The sequence below is a fragment of the Toxotes jaculatrix genome, chromosome 18, assembly GCF_017976425.1.
Source record: "Toxotes jaculatrix isolate fToxJac2 chromosome 18, fToxJac2.pri, whole genome shotgun sequence".
NCBI lineage: Eukaryota > Metazoa > Chordata > Actinopteri > Toxotidae > Toxotes > Toxotes jaculatrix.
In genome coordinates, this window is record NC_054411.1 from 17470042 (window position 1) to 17487074 (window position 17033).

Sequence of the window (17033 nt, forward strand, 5' to 3'; positions counted from 1 at the left end):
AAGCAAACCAGCTGATTCACCTTCTGATTCTGTCACTGTAAGCATTTTGGTATCTTGGTCCAGTTTCCAGTGCGTTTGCCATAATCTCCACTACATGATACCTGATCCCTTTGAGTAACTGAACTTTAAGGAAACCCAGTATGTACTGAACAAAATCATGGCACTGGAGCTGATCTGAAATATGAATAATGCCCCGTTTATAACAGAATCCTGCTTGTTTTCTTGTAGGTAACAGTTTGCCCGTTGTGGTTTGTCGAAATGTTGTTCACAGTGTTCGCTACCTTAAGGTCTGCTTTATATTTTTCACCTTCTTTTTAAATATTCTTTCATTTTCCATGTACAATGTTAGACATGCATTAAGACATATGCTTTTTTTGTTTTTAAACTATATACAACACATTGTGATGAACATACAGTACACACTACATCATGATACCATGTGCACACATTTTTTTTTTCAACAGTAGCTGATGCATCTTTGTTCACATCTTATGTGTCTACATGTCACATGTCATCTATTTGGTGTTATTTCTTCAGGCATTAGCGTCTCTCCTTCATTCAAAGTCATGTTAATTCATGATATGTCAGTATGATGCTACAGTAGAAGGCATTACATGGGAGAGTCTGACTCTTTCTGAAGCTCTCGTATCATGAATGATGCTTAGAGCTCCGACTGGTTTCCTTATCAGACTGGACAGTGCCAGCGCTGGCTGAGGTTGCTGTCTGAGCCCCCCGACGTCCGCCCCCAGACGAAGTCTCTGCTTTCCCGGCTGCGTTTCCCCGCTTATCCTCGCTCGACTTGGAGGTGTCTTTTGCCTTGGCTCCCTCTTGTGATGCTCCTTTCATTGGCCCCAGCACTGTTTTGGCAACACTTGTGAGCTGGGTGACAAAGCTGGCTTTATCCCCCGGAGACATGGGACGAGACTTGCTTGAGCAGGGAGAGGCTGCGTTGGAGGAGGGCGACATGGGATTCTCCTCCAGGACTTCCAAGTGTGCCCTTTCCTCTTTGGCCCCACGGTAACTGCTTGATACCTTCTCTGCTTTGGATCTGGTGGCAGCTGGCACATGAGCTGTAGTGTGGGTCTGAACCTGGGATGGGACTGGGGGTGCAGGACCTTTAACCTTGGTCGTCTCAGCTGATTTATCACTGCCACTGATGCCTCCTTTCTCTCCTGTCTCTGCACCTTTTCGTGGCTTTGACTGCTCTGAAGATGGCACTTTCTGGACATTACCTTTGTCTGCACTTGCAGGGCCTTTCACTTTGTCCTCAGTCTTCTCCTGAGCTTTAGTTTTAGCTCCGCTGTCTGTCTGTGCGCTCTGCTGCTTACTCTCTTGCTGTCCGACACCCTTTGATGTTCCTGGAGTTGACATTTTCTCTGTGAGTTTACTCTTGGAGATTGTTGCCTCAGAACTTGAAGCACTTACATTTGGAGGTTTGTCCCCAGGGCTCGGCTTGGTCTCTGTAGCTGATGAAACCGATGCTGGACTACACTTGGTCTCCACTGTAGCTGTACCTACACTGCTCTTTAGAACCTCAGCAGTGGATAATGTTTTACTTGAATCAACAACACTGGTCTTGGATTCAGCTTTAGTAGCTACGCTATCAGTTTGTGACGCGGTGGTCGCAGACGCTGTGGTTTGGGTATCTTTCTCTCTTGCTGTGAGCAGAGTGTCACGGCTCAGCGGCGATTCTTGCCTTCCCAGCCTCCTCGCAGGCTTCAGGCCTCCAATCTCCCCTCCCATGGGAGGAGAAGGGGAGGAAGATGATGAAGGAGATGGGGGAGCAGGTCCATTCTCTCCCTCCATCTCTAACAGACTTTGCAGGCTGTGCTCACAGTGGAAAGACTCTCTCCTGTAGTCCCCATGCGTCACCTCCAGGCTATGCTTGCGTAACGACACCCCACCTGTCAGAGGAGAGGGCGACGATGACGATGAAGAGGAGGAAGGCAGGATCGGTGCCCCTAGCTTCTCCGCCGACTGCACCCGCTGCAGCAGGGGGGATCTGGGCGGCTCTGCGCTCTTGGGACGAGGGCGGGTGACAGGAGGAGAGGAGTGCAGCTTGGCGGGAAATATCTGTGTGGTGTTGGAGCTCCCTACCGTGTGGCCGGTGAGAGGCGGAGGAGAGGAGGTGGTCGGGGAGGGAGTGTGAGCCAGAGGGGACAGAGGGATGTTGCCTGCAGATTTGCAGCGAGCAGAGCGGTACTGGCGGTGAAGTTTGGGAGACAGGCCGTGCAGGGAGCTGGGCCTCATGTGGTGAGAGGCTGCCGGGGAGTTCGGGGTGCTGGATGCTGGAGAGCTGCTTTGGGAGGAGGTGCCTGGAGGAAATTAGAGAAAATAAACGTTACAGTATTTTCTGCTCTCATCTTCCAAAACTTAGCAGCAAACTTTCTGAGTTACTCTAAAAACATCTAATACACATATAAAATCTCAGAGCCTTTAATAAAGCGCCTGTTTCTAAATAATATTATCCAAACTAATTGTCTTAAAGCCCAGAAGAAGGTCACCAAGTAAGAACATATGTTCTAGGCCTTTCTGACTGACCCAGGTAAGGGGATTCAAGAGTGGAGCGGTAACTCTGTGTGGGCGAACGGGCGGAGAGGCTGTGGGTGGGGGAGCCTGGGAGACTGTCTCCAGATGACAGCGAGCGATTTAAAGAGGAGAGGCTTCGACTGGTGTGGAGCAGGTTGGACTGCTTGGTGATTTTTCTGAACAGGGAGCTGCGCTTCTTACTGAAAGACAAAGAAATGATGTGGTGAGGAGAATAAATGCATGGGAAACATAAAAAGAGCACGTGGGCTTGTAATGAGATGCATCTGTTCGGCAGTAACTCACTCCTGTCCTTCCTTGGCCCCTGTCCTCTTGCTGCGTCGCGCCATCTTGGATTTATAGCTGGACTTGCGGGCAGGACCCACTTTTATAGAGGTGTTCTCAAAGGGAGTGGTTGTAACGGTCACCTTATTTCCACTCTGTAGATGATATTTATGCATTTGAACCATATTATTTTGTAGACCTATTTTATCCTTACAATTTTACACCAGTCTTAAAATGTAAATTTGATTGACAGATAGGAACTCACCTTCAGGATGAGCTCCACCACCTCTGTATGGACCAGACCGTGGACCGACTCCCCGTTTACATGAGTGATGAGGTCACCAGCACTAAGTCCAGCCTCGTGGGCGGGACCTCCATCCTCCACATGCTGTGATGAGAACAAATTACTTTTACCCAGTACATAATTACAGTACACACCACAGGGTTCAATACTTGGTCTCTTCCTTCATGGTTACTGCTTATGTCCTTGTCCCTGCCATTCACCACCCGACCAGCAGATGCCCTCAGACTTTCCCGCCATTCCCTATCCACTTACACACCTGTTCCCATTGGCCCTGGTAGTATTGTATTCATTCTACTTTGGACTTGTTTGCACGGACAGTCTATAAGCCTGTTCACCTTTATGTTTGTACCGCCTACTGAATCTGCCTGCCTTAATGTCTGCATTTGGGTCCTCCACCCTGTGCTCCACACACACGACTGTGACACAGCAAAATTATAAGACATCATGATTTAAAAAGTGACTACTATGTTTTTTTTTCTGCACAACAAAAATATTGTGCTTTAACTTACTCTTACTGAAAGCTGATTTTAGTTCTTCAGTCTTATTATACGGCCTTGTTTTATTGAACTTCAAATTTTTTTCATGTGTTTACATATTTAAAATTTTTTATACAATCTGATGTAAAGAACTTTGAGTGGTACTGTATGTATGAAAGTTGCTACACAAATCAAATTTAATATTATTACTATTATTGTTGTTATTAACAGTAGTAGTAGTAAACATATTTCTTTCATCAGCCATCAAGAACTCTGCGTACTGTAAGCTCTGCTCTCTTACCCAGACCATGTGATGTACGCTGTAAACATCACTGTCTCCCATGTAGACTCTGATGGCTCGGAGAGTGAAGCCATACTTCTTCCCGGAGCGATGGATGGTGATGGGAGAATGCAGGACGTTAACCATTGGAGAGTAGTCTCTGCTGGGAGAAGAGTCACGGGAGGAGGGGTTGGACGAGAGGGAGCGAGGAGACATGGGGCTCGCCAGAGGGGAAGCACCATGTTGTTCCACTGAGGAGAGAGGGAAGCGGTTAAAGTTACATTACAGAATTCATTTCTAAATAGGTTTTTACAGTTCGTTCTGCTAATGCCATAAAATACGTGCCTTTACCTGTAGGAATGATGACAGACAGAGCAGTAGCAGAAGCAGATTTGATAACTTTGGTTCCTGGTCGTGAGGTCCGTTTTTCTCCCTCAGCTGAGAGCTGCTGGTGGCGAACTCTCCGTAGCACCAGGTCCGTGGTGGCCCCGCGGGGCCCCTGTGCGTCTGGAAGCCCCAGAACAGTAGCACTGCCTGGTAGAGGCAATGATGCATCAGCAGGTCTCAAAAGCTTTTCTGTGACACAGTGGAGACATGAAACCCAACAGTAAATACATGCTCTTCACATCTATTGTGATGAAATACAGGTTTGGGGTCACAGATCAGATTGTTCAGTGACGTTGTGCTGCCTCGTCCCTTCGTACCTCCAGCTGTGAGCCCATTGCTGTCTTTCAGGTATGACCTCAGATCACCCTGAGAGGAGACTGCGCCCATTGCTCCTTCCAGGGAAGTTCCCCTCGCCTTCACTGGAGGTTGCCTGCTGGATACGGGCACCTCAGAGTCGACTTCCAGAGGGGAGGCCAATCGGTGTGTATCCATAAGGGCGGAGAAGCGTCTCCGGGTCCCGGATGGTGGGCTGGAGTCACTCTCAGTGAAAGAGGACTCAGAGCAGGACAAGCGCTTCCTGGTAAAAGCAAAACAAAAAAAAAATCCTCACAACATATGTCCCTTAATACATCAGACCCATTTCAACTTTATTTGACACTAGACCTTTTAAAACTTTCTTTTCTGTTTTCTGTGGGCTGCACTCACATCTCAGGGGATCCAGCCCTCCAGCTCTTGTCCCTCAGGGTGACACTTCCCAGGCTCTCTCTTTTGGCCATTCGATCCTCTCTGGGGACCTTGTGCTCTCTCAGAGTCACAGCATGGGGTTTATGCTCCAGCTGGGACAGGTGCTCCATACTGCTGTACACCTTTAGGTCCACACAATGAGTTAGTCGAACTATCTGTGCACTGATTGTATTGTTTTATGGGCTGATGAACAGGCACTGCCATTTTAACATTATCAGAAAGAAGTCAGAGGTGGATTTAATACAACTGTCAGGTCTGACCTTGCTAAAGCGAGGGGAGCAGGACGAGAAGTGATGAATCTCCACAGGCTCATCGTCGTTGGTGTCATCTTCATCATATGAATGCACGTGATGGTAGCGCTCAGAGCGGGCTGATGGAGAAACGTAATGATTTAGCTTTACAACGGTCACAAATTCAGAGAACAGTGGCATTATCTTTCTCTCTGTGCTCCATTCTTCTGATCTCAGTCTGTTTTCTAACACACATTATTAGCTACAGAAATTGGTCCATATTCAGAGAGACAAAGCAGTCACAGTGTGAGCAGAGCTTACCCTAAAAAAAAAACAAAAAACAGAACCCTCTGGTCATGCTGACACAGTCTAAGCATGCACATTACACTGATAACTTTCTGCATTTACAGTGGTTACTGTGATAACAAGGGAGAATCAGAAGACCCTGGGCTGTTTTGATGACTAAGAATTTCCGAAGCTCAAAGGGATCTGAGGTCTGTTCCCGGAATCAGACTTTTCCACAGCATCCTGCACTCCCACAAGTGCACTTACTGTCAAAATAACTGGTGTCTTCCTCTGACTCTAAGTGAGGGATGAACTCTGCCTTCTGTCTCAGCAGGCTGTTCCAGTCCACCTCTGTGAAGAATGAGTGCTGCTTCACTTCAAAAGCACCACCTAGAGGGCAGAGGAAGGAAGAGGAGAGAGGTATATATAGAGAAAGAGGGGCAGACAAAGACAGTCAGGTAATATCTGCAGCCCTAAAGCGAGTGAAGGCACTTTGACTCTGACAGAAGTCGACTTTTTGGGTAAACTGAACCCGTGAGTCTACATGCAGGACGACAGTCAGTGTTCTAGGTCAGTGATTTCCCCGGGGGTATGACTGCATTTGCTAAGGAGCATGGGAAGACTGTCGAGCAGCTCGGCTAAAAAACAGAACTTATGATTTAATTAAAAAAATACATATCCGCATGCAAGCTGCAACACCTGGACACCATGTGCTGAAACTGAGAGTGCGTGAGAACGAGCTTACAAGTGAGCAGAGGAGTCTCAACAAACAGTGATAGATCATAGATAAAGCTAAATAATTGAAATAGATCGATAATGGAAAACAGATTAATGGCTGAAGTGTCTATCTCCTGCCATTAGCAGTATGACTATAAATCTGACCAAACCAGAATTAAATAACATCCAGTTTAAAATAAATTTTAAGGGCTGCAGTGGTACTTTGGGAAAGAAAAAAAAATCTCTACTGCCTTAGGTGACCGACCTGTGCCCAGTCGAACCAGTGGATTCGTCTGCAGGAGGGAGGAGATCAGGTGCTGGGCATCAACAGGGAGGGCCTCATCGCCATCTGGCCACACTATGTCATCTACAAGACACAGCAGAGAGACAGGGGAGAACGTGAGAAACCACATTTTTGGTGGAGAGGTGAAGAAAGCGTGTGGGAGAGGAGAGGGGAGGTTTATCTGTTAGAAACGTACGGAGTGTTTACTGTATCTACCTAAAAATCCTCGTCCAGCTCGGACCTTTGAGCCCTCACCTGAGATGACCTGTCCGAACAGCTCCTCTGGAGTGTCTCCAAAGAAAGGCACACAGCCCACCAGGAACTCATACAGGATGATGCCCATAGCCCACCAGTCCACTGGCTTCCCGTAACCTTGACGAAGAATAACCTCAGGGGCAATGTACTCTGGAGTTCCACACACCTATGAGAAAAACGCGTGGTTTGTTTGATTGTTTATTCGATTTTTTGACTCCTGTGACTCACATGTATCCAGATTGAGTTAAATTTCTGCCTAGAGAGCTGACCCTGAGTGAGAGGCACACGGATGTGGAGCGTTCGTATTTCTGCCCAGCCGAGCAGATCACACCAGAGATGCCAAGACAAGATGAAAGCCCCCGGTGAACGTTTTTATGTGCAGATGGGTATGCACTGAATGCTACCAGATTTCTGGCCACCATAACGCACACACAAGAAACAATGAGGCTCGGATTCAAAACGTGAGCACTGAATGAAAGGCTTGAGAAGATAAGCCTAACCTAAAAGAGAAATGATTATAATAACTGAGGAAAAACTGGCCTATTGTTCTGCCAACTGTTAACAGTCTCATTTCTCCGTGCTTCAGATATGCCTGGCACACAATGACAGGGAATATCTTTGCATAGAAATGAAGGCATCAAAGAGACGTTTCACTTTGCTTGGATCGTACTGTCAACACTTGAATATTGCCAAAAAATAATTTACTGTTATAATGTACATGCCATTACTTTAATAATTTGAATTCAGTCAGTGAACTGTCAATGTAAATTCTGGCTCTGACTCCTTGTATGAGTTACTTGATATAAATTGGGATATGAGTACACAGCTCTGCTATTATGTTGATGCAGTCCGTGATACCTGTTTATCCAGGAACTCCCGCGTATCCTTCTCTATGTGTCCTTCATATAAGTTGGTGGTCAGACTCATCAGACCCATCTTAGACAGGCCGAAGTCTGTCAGCTTGATGTGACCCATCGAGGTAATCAAGAGGCTGAGAACAGAAACGGCAAAGTGAAGTTATATAAGCTTTATGTACAGAATATTCCTTTTGAAACAGCAATGAAAGAAAGCAACGTATTGCCACATTTTGCATCATCTCCTTGGAAGAGTTCGATGAAAACTAACTCTGTCTTACTTGTCAGGCTTGAGGTCACGGTGTACAATGCCATAGTTGTGTAAGTACTCCAGAGCCAGGACCGTCTCTGCAAAGTACATGCGTGCCATTTCCACAGGCAGGGCCCCGATGTTCTTCAGCAGGGTGGCACAATCTCCACCTGCCAGCACAGTTCATCTTTTGATTAGTCTTAGTCTTGATTAGGGCATTCAGAGTATTTCCACAGTCTTGTTTACAGCTGTGCTACTTACATTACTCTAATTCACAGATAAATGCTGTTAAAATTTCAAGACGTCATAGACGTCAATGTAACTTTTCACAGAATGACTGAAGGTGTAGTTGCGGCCCCAGTATGATTTTTCCCCCCAGGAGGCTGCTCCAGTACAGCCTGTCTGCACCTTCACGAACTCACCTTCTACGTACTCCATGACCATGCAGAGGTGTCGACGGGTTTCGAAGGAGCAGAACATGGAGACGACAAAAGGATTCTCTGCAAAGGTGAGGATGTCTCTTTCCACGAAGGCCTGCTGGATTTGGTTCCTCAGGATCAGGTTTTGCTTGTTAATCTTCTTCATGGCAAATCGCTGCCGCGTCTCGAGGTGACGCACCAGGTACACGGCGCTGACAGACACAGAGACATGCACACGTTATTTTTACTCCTGTGTGTTGCTTGTAAAAATCATTTGTGCCCATGCCTGACTTTTTTTAAATTACACATCCTCATTAGCTGAGAGAAGAGGACCTCCTAATACTCTACCCACCCATATGCTCCATTACTGATCAGCTTGATGGTCTGGAAGTCTGCTTCTCCTGGTGGTTTCATTGCTCTCATCTTCCCCTATGGATCAAAGATCACAGTGCTGCTTTAAAAGAGTTGGTCCTACTCATTGATAAATTATTAATAACACCTCTTAACCGGTGTCAACAAAATCACTTTGATTTTTTTTCACATTCACATTCAAATGATTTATAAAAATAACGCTTCAGTTCTGGTCCATACCTCCGTCCATCTCCTCTAATGTTTTTTTTTGTCTGCTTAGCTTAATTCTGGCACTTGGAGGCTCGCCTAATGCTAAAGGGATGGCCTGAAGATTCAGGGAAGGGAGAATCCTGTTTTTTTTTTTGTCCTTCAGCAGAAATGAGCTAAATTAGATGGATGAAAGCGTGTATGCCAAGTCATTAGCAGATGAAGCAAGCATTTTCAGTGAGAGCAACAGGGACGTTGGCAGGCCAGACTTTTTTACTGTCACTCTGAAAAAGCAGGAAAAGGATGGGGGGATGTGGAAAAGGACTGAGCGTAGAGACTGAGCGAAGACCAGGCTGAGGATGCATTTGGGTCTCACCTCTGTCGAGTCATCTGTTTCGGGTGTCAGTGGTCCCTCGCTGTCGTAGCTGTCGAGGTTTACCATCTCTGATGACAAAAAAGTGGCGTTTTAGACCCAATGACAGTTAATTCATTTTATGAGATAAAACCAAGTCCATGTCCTTCCCTCACCTTCGATAGGGTCTCTGGTCAGTCCCAGCTGACTGATGATGTAACGAGGAATGTCCGTTTTCATCAGATGACCCTCCTTGGCGTGGTCCTCTGCCGCCTCCAGCAGATGGTAAAACTCCTCAGGGTTAAACTCCTGGAAGTCAGGGAAGAGATAACGTAATCAGGCGGAAATCGTTGGAGCTTCTCCATCAATGTTAAATTCAGATTCAGATTCTGTTGGCCGACTGAAGTTTTGTTTGAGGTATTGCATCAAAGTTGATGCAAAGTTTAAGTCAGAAAATGTTTTCATTTCCAAGTAAAGCCAGGAGCTGTTTCATGATTCACCGCCTCTGGACCAGCTCCAGGATTTGTTTCTGGAAGGCACCATCACTGCAGCCTGTGCTGTTCAGCCTTAGGAGGAGACTTCAAATTTCTGACTTCGGACTGATTTTTCACTTTACAAGGTTTATGTCCAGCCCAAATCAGTGGGTCAGCAACAGACTAACAGCAAAGGTTACCATCAAGTACAGGGTTATATTAGTGCCTTAATCCTGAGCCCGTGATGACAGAGGTGACATTAGGCCTTTCTAAGCACAGAAAATTATTTTTTGCACACCTATAAGTTACGCTTTGTTGAAAAATTAAAACATATAGAATAACTTCACTTCAGCAAATAAATATACATATTCTGCATCTAATTCTCCTCTTCAGCTCTGCATACCACTGTATTTGCTAAACCATGCCCAATCTAATCAAACCTGAAGGATCTGGTTTAAATCCCTCCCCTATCATTACCATATCATGCCCACATATTCTGTTTCAGTCAGAAATACACAGTATAGGCCCACCACGGCCCAAAGAGTACACGCCCCGTGTCAGATATTAAACCTGACATGTTGCATTGCAGTGGAGGGTTTCATCCATTGTGCCACTAATGCAGCTCCAAGCTGCTGATCCAAACCTGATCGCTAACGGTGCCACATGCAGAAAACGAGGGTGGAATTACGTCGATGAATCAATTCTCCGTGTCACTGTTTCAGCTGTCGTTTGTAATCAAAAACCACGGCAGTGTGGCATGACTCATCGAGGGGGGACACAAGATTGATACTCTGGTATAAAACACAGTCACACTGGGTTACAGACACACACAAACAAACACACACACACACACTGGCATCCTCCAACTTTAAATGACACCATGGTCACGGTCTGTCTGAGTCAGACTGGAAGGCAGCTGAGCGGCAGGGGGGCGGGGGGGGGGGGGGGGGGGGGGGGGGGCTGGCTGCCTGGTATTAGTCGTACTGTGGCAGGGCAAATTTTAATCTAAATGCAAATGCCTTCACCACCCAGACAGGCTGGACCGGCTCTTACCCATCAGTGTTTGCTAGTTTTGATTTTCTACCCCTGCTGTGTAACACACCATAGTGCTTAAATGCTTATAATAGGCTAACAAATGAGTATCTGTAGCTCATGTTTATTTAAAGAAAATCAATTTGTCTTAAGTTACCAAAAAGACATGAGCTGTGAAATGTGCTGTGATGAAGGATTGTGAGCACTTTTTGTCAGTGATGGTTAAATACTGAAAAGTGTGTGTGTGTTATCTCACCAGACACTCCAGAAGCCTGGCAGGCCGCGAGATGATGATGAGAAGCTTCTTCACCAACTCTGTGACGAAGGCTACCTCGGTGCTCTCTGAGCGCTCGAAGGCCTGACACAGAGGAGCGTAGAGACAGAGAGAGAGACAGAGAGGGAAAACACACGACGACAGTAACATTTTGTTGTACTGAGAAATTTTGTCAGTCAAAAGAGAGAGACAAAAAGACGCACTTGAGAGACAGGGTCAGAGCGAATGTTCAAAGCTGTAAGAGGATGAGAATCTCTCATCATGAAAAAACACAATCAAACCCAAACCAGGCAACCCACAGTAATCACAGCGATCTAATCAAACCGTTAAAATGGGGTTGGTGATGAATTCCCTGATATCTCTTATCTACTCTGGCAAATCATGCGCACAATTAGCCTCCATTTACCGCTGCCGTTTCAATCTCGCCTCTCACTAAAGGCATCATGCGTTGGAATGAAATTAAAGACTTAAGCTGAATCTATCCATCAGTAACCCCCCCACAGATTCACATCATCCTGACTAGCAGAGCATAGATGTGTTCGTTCCTGGGTCTGATTCGGTTGTGACTCATTTCATAGACGCTGCTTAACGAACCAAATTTACAAATTAAATTATAACCAGCGTAGTGCCTATTGTTTACCTCTGCTTGGTACTTGACTAGTTGTGTTGAAGAAAAGTGCTGAGCAACCTAGGCAGCTAAGCTTTTCAACAATAGTGTCAATGTCATACCTGTGCTGTTGTATTATATCAAAATGATATTTTATTGATGACTCTGGTCATCTGACTCCGGTCTTGATCAAGGTCTCACTCGAGTTAGTTAACACTAAATCTTTTTTACTCACATCGTGAAACAGCTTCTCCAGATTCTGCTGCAGCTCAAAGAAGTAGACAGAAGTGATGAGGCCCTCGCGGGCTTTGGCCAGGCAGTCTCTGGACAGCTCAGCTATCTGGTGGTGGATGAAGCTGAGGACTCCGTCAGCGAGTGGAAGAACATTTTCAGGAGAGAAAGCCTGGATGAACTCAGCCAGCTTCCCCTCCATCTGTGCTGTGGCCTGGTGGAGAACAAAGGGTGGGTGCCATGAGAGGAGAGGGGCAATATGTCAGGACAGGGAGAAGAAGAGGAATCAAGAGAGAATGTTCTCAGAAACAAGACTGAATTTCTTTACAGGAGCCAGAAGTATGTGAAAGAAAGTTCAGAAAGTAATTTCATCTGTGGCTCGGACAGTGTAGCTGTGCTGATTTACACGGACTTCAATACAATGTCATTTTCTTCCATTCAACTTGTGTGAGAACAAGCCAAAAGAGCTTTTACCTCAGATGAACTCCAATCTATAATGACCAATTTCCTAAAGCTGGATTTTTATCATTGGGGAAGCTTTTAGCCCATTTCCCTTTGATACCAACCTCATCCTGCCAAGAGGGTGAAAGGGAGAAAAACGAGGCAAAGGAGGAAACGTCTTTTTATTTAACTGTTCGTAGATGTGGCAGCTTTTATAAGCCTGGTGAATAAACTTAATATTCTGACTGACAGGGCGAGCGTGTCGGGGCCTGGCAGTGTCACATAATCTTGTTTGCTATGGTTCAGCAGCCTCCATCGCTCTACTGTGTTTGCATGTATGATATCAAACATTCAAACATACAAACCTCAAAACACATTCAATCATAAACTATATCGCTTTTTTTATTTTAGTAATATTTGAGTTCTGACGTTATGGGATTAGTTGTGGATATTGAGGATTGAAAGGTCGGTTTAATGCTCCGTAAGCTCAAGGACTTGCTCACTGTGGATGGCAGGATGTTTGTCATATTCCATAAAACGTGTTTTTCAACTGTGTGTGGTCTTACCTTCGGAAAACGCTCTTTGTACACATGGTTCATCATGACTATCTCGTTATCATAGCAGGAGGAGGAGCGTCCCGGGCTAAAGGGAAAAACAGAAAATAATAGAATACAGTCAACAAATGTGGCCTTTCCACCGAAACTGGAACCAGTTATCCACTCTGTCCAGCGCAGTAAGGAACATGTCTGAACCAGGTTTAAGATTCTGTTTGCACTTCAAATCAACCAATATAAACAGAAAGTTAGCGAGCTACTTTATAAATATCAAGACATATTTATTGTTGAAGTGAGACTATGTAACTTGTGAAAGAAAAAATAACTCATTCCTCCTCTTAAAAATGAAAAGTTGAAGTCATACGCTGTAAAATTGCACCATTTCTCAGTTCAGTTTAAGCTAAGTAAACTAACAGATCTATTTTATAAAATATTATAAGTTAGCCTATGTCGCTTTTGCTGAACAGATAGTGTTAACGGTAAATTATACTGTAGCAGTAGCACAAATAGAGAAAAGTAATCTTTAGGTTTTACTGGCAGTAGTAAAAAAACTACATATTCTAGCTTTAAAATGGGAAAATTTAAGAAGAGGTTATATAAAAGCAATAACAAGATCCAGCCCTGTAAATCTGCTTTCAGAGAGTCATTTTAAAAAGAGGACGGTGTTTAATCTCATGGGTGCTGCTGCTGCTGACCTGAGGCTGCGGGAGCGCAGGCGCATGTGGGGAGAGCAGCGGCCCCCATCATCATCTGTGATGCTCTCCGTGCTGCCAAAGTGCTTGGATAAGAAGTGGAGCTCATCCATGGTTGGCTGGAAGGGCAGCTGGTGCAGCCGCTCCTGCGAGGAGCTGGAGGACTGGAGCGACAGAAGAGGAAGAGGAAGAGGAGGGGGAGACAAGAGCAGAGAGGGTGGAGGAGGAAGAGGAAGCAGATGAGTGATGGGGAGAGGATTAGGAGGACGGGCGAGAGGAGGGGAAAAGTTGGCAGATGAGGAAGGGAAACAAAAATATTAGAGTGGGTACAGAAGCAGTGGGAAGAAAATAAATCCCAGGAAATGAATGAAACAAAACTCCAGCACATGATCCTAATTTATCTGCCTCTACCTGGAGGACGATCAAGTCAAGCACATCATGCTCTGAACGCCAGATCATTACAGTAACATGCACATTACAGTCGCTGAAACGTTAATGAAGTTGTCCAGTCAGACCCATGAATTTGTCTCACAGACAAACCTCGTCTCACCGCCTCATCTGCTTTCATCAAAGCAATGAGACCTGGACCTCCTCCGCTTACTTTGCTAACCCAGGAATCGATCACTGATCAATCACAGGTGACAGACTAATTGAAGACAATCAAACTTAACAGGGTGGCTGGAATAAGTGTGGAGACTTCATTCTTCTTTGTTTGGTTCTGTACTTCTGTGCCTCTCCATTCTCCATTCTAGCATCTTTTGATTCAGTTTACACAACTTTATATTTTGCATTACTGTCATTAATAATTTTTTTGGTTGTTTTTTTTTTTCAGACGTGAGCTGTGTCTTCAGAGTTTCCTGTCAAGTTGCATTCATTCCCAAGCAATTTCCCCATTGTGGGACTATTAAAGGTTTATCTTATCTTATCTTAACAAGCCTCCATCAGTGAGCTGGAGGCAGTCACAGTTCACCTGAATGCTAACGAGATGACATTTAAAGAACTTTCAGGTAAATCAAGTTCAACAAATCAAGTAATTCAAAGTGCATCTTTAAAACTGAGAAAGTGGTTTTTAAATCAGTTGGAGCATGTCCCTCCTGTTCCTGGTAGAAATTGCACCCTTGCTACTAAATGTTGGGTTTCAGAGGCACTTTTGTTCAGGAGGTTTCTTTGCGATTAAGGAAACTGTTCAACATTTTGGGAAATGTGATTATCTGCTGTGTTACCTGATCGATACCACTCACATGTCTGGTGATCCCTAGCATCTGGTTAGCTTAGCTTTGCATGAAGGCTGGAAAAGGTTAAACCACAAGCTTGGCAAAGGTATGAAAATCCACCTACTAGCACCTCTAAAGAGAATGAATTAACATGTGTCTTGTTTTTTTTCTTTTCCTTTAAAAAACAGAAACATTTCCTTTAAAGAAATTTGAGAGACTTGTCTGCAAGTGAATGTTTAGTTACTTTCAACATTTAAGACACCAAGGTATAATTCAGCAATGAATGACTGATTTTTCTTTTCTTTTTATAGAATTTTTTAGGATTATTACTTTAAATGGAGCAGGGAATTCTGGAGCAGATGGTTTCTGTTCAGAGAGGGGACCTGAAGGGAGAACTGGGCACCACAGCTAATAAAAGTCTGAGCACTCATTTCGATGAAATATCTTTTTGTTTCTAATGATAGCATCTGGATAAATTTAGCCCGCGGTTAAATTACTGTGGAACAGAATGTGCTTCATCTCGTGCCACATTTCTCATGACCCTCTCATCCCACTGTCCTGGCACTCATCACTTTCCCCTCCTGTCCTCCTCCCTCCATCCATCTAAACCTCCGTCCACAGCCAGATGGAGAGTAGGAACCAGGTCTGTGACGTTGCTGTTACGCAACAAGACACACATAAAAGACAGGAGGCAAAAAAAATTATAATAGAAGTGACAACGTGCTGAACATGGATGATGGATGTTAAAATGTATTTTATGTGTTTTTTAAGTGAAAGGTTTGAAATCAGATAGTGAAGCTTGCTTTGTACTCTAAACAACAATGCTAAAGAATGGAGGATGCAAAAGCAGACTCTGGAGATTACATCTGAGCCAATTACAGTTATTTGTGTCAGTGGTTCTCAGTGAGATCTCTCATGTTCCACATATGTTCTCATTAATGGATTATAAACTGGATGCTATTTAAACACTATAGTTTACTCTTTAATCATTTTTTGAAACAATCGATTTCATCTTCTCTGCCACTTGCTAACCAGCTTGCTGCAAACATGGTAAAGATCAGAATCACACTGATTCCCAATATGTGGCCCCTGGCAACGGCAAAACTACCCCTGGGGAACAAGTAACCTTTGCTAGAAATCACTAATTGTAGTGATGGGAAGGGAGTGAAGCTATTTACCGTTGAGCTGGGAGTGTTGGTGCCATATCCAGAAGAGGGCAAAGATGCCAAAGACCATCGCCGTCCATCCGCTCTGCAGAGAGCACAGTGTTACAGCCCAATGTGATGCACATGTTTTGTCATAAAAGCCAGGTCACATTAGCCTGGTTAACATGCAATATTAGCTATCGTGCCTTTAATGCTCCAGAGCCTGAAGAAAAAAATGTTGAACTGAAATACCTATGTTTTTTTTTTTTTTTTCAATACCTGAGAGATAATAAATGTCACTGTAAGACAAAACCCTGACAACCTATCTTCACATACTGCACATCTCAATTTCAGAGGCACTAAAATATTTCATTCAGCAGGCCGGTGACTTATAACACATCTAGCTTGTCCCTGGAGCCTTCCTTTGTGCTTCTTTATGCCTAGATCGCACAATGACAGGCAGGCAGACAGATTTGATAAATGACTCCCAACGCTGTGTCTGACTGAGGGGGGCAGAGGTAAATAACTGGCCCTCTTCACATACATCTCTGCCTACAGAATGCAGGAAAGTGAATCATGCCCTTAATAGCTAATGCATCAGTACTACAGCATAACAGTTATTTTAGAAGCTCAACACGGCTGCAGTCAATCTGGCTTCTCTTAAATACTGTATTAGGAGCAAAGCAAAAGGAAATAAGATACCATGGTAACAGCAATATAATAATAACAAGCTGTTATTTTCTACTATACATATTATCATTAATCATTAGAGACTGTGGTGTGCTCGGTCGAGATACACTGTATAGCCAAAAGTATGTGGACACCTCCATATGTGATGGAATTAATGTGCTTTCCATAAGATTTCTGAACCTGGCCGCAGGGATTTTCTCCCACTCGGCCACAAGGGCATCAGTAAGGCCAGCCACTGATGTTGGATGATAAGGCCTGGCTCACAGTTGCTGATTCAGTTCATAACACAGTCTCTGACAACAGTGTACAGTAGTGTATTCACAGGGGTGCATACTGTAGTATGTGTAATATACTGAACACCACTGTCATATGAACAGATGCACATGTTTATGGTCACCTGTCCACACACACACACACAAACACGCTCAGCATTCTTGCCTCCTCGCTCCATCAGCGTGAATAAACAGAGGCGCTG

At 44.7% G+C, this 17033-nt stretch overlaps 1 protein-coding gene across 1 annotated transcript in view; it reads right to left on the bottom strand.

Moving 5' to 3' along the window:
- Nucleotides 1-245: 245 nt before the first annotated feature.
- Nucleotides 246-17033, bottom strand: part of LOC121198328 (microtubule-associated serine/threonine-protein kinase 1-like) — a 37557-nt gene continuing 20769 nt past the window's right edge. The window contains exons 7-29 of the mRNA XM_041062369.1: nt 15902-15974; nt 13513-13673; nt 12830-12905; nt 11827-12036; nt 10967-11068; nt 9382-9514; nt 9230-9297; nt 8648-8724; nt 8299-8507; nt 7908-8046; nt 7631-7763; nt 6773-6938; nt 6500-6601; nt 5785-5907; nt 5263-5372; nt 4964-5124; nt 4576-4835; nt 4223-4447; nt 3893-4122; nt 3077-3199; nt 2833-2966; nt 2542-2729; nt 246-2315 (exon numbers count right to left, since the gene is read on the bottom strand). Of these exons, the coding sequence (XP_040918303.1) occupies nt 649-2315; nt 2542-2729; nt 2833-2966; nt 3077-3199; nt 3893-4122; nt 4223-4447; nt 4576-4835; nt 4964-5124; nt 5263-5372; nt 5785-5907; nt 6500-6601; nt 6773-6938; nt 7631-7763; nt 7908-8046; nt 8299-8507; nt 8648-8724; nt 9230-9297; nt 9382-9514; nt 10967-11068; nt 11827-12036; nt 12830-12905; nt 13513-13673; nt 15902-15974 (4870 nt within the window). The 3' untranslated portion in view covers nt 246-648. The remainder of the gene's footprint in view (nt 2316-2541; nt 2730-2832; nt 2967-3076; nt 3200-3892; nt 4123-4222; nt 4448-4575; nt 4836-4963; nt 5125-5262; nt 5373-5784; nt 5908-6499; nt 6602-6772; nt 6939-7630; nt 7764-7907; nt 8047-8298; nt 8508-8647; nt 8725-9229; nt 9298-9381; nt 9515-10966; nt 11069-11826; nt 12037-12829; nt 12906-13512; nt 13674-15901; nt 15975-17033) is intronic.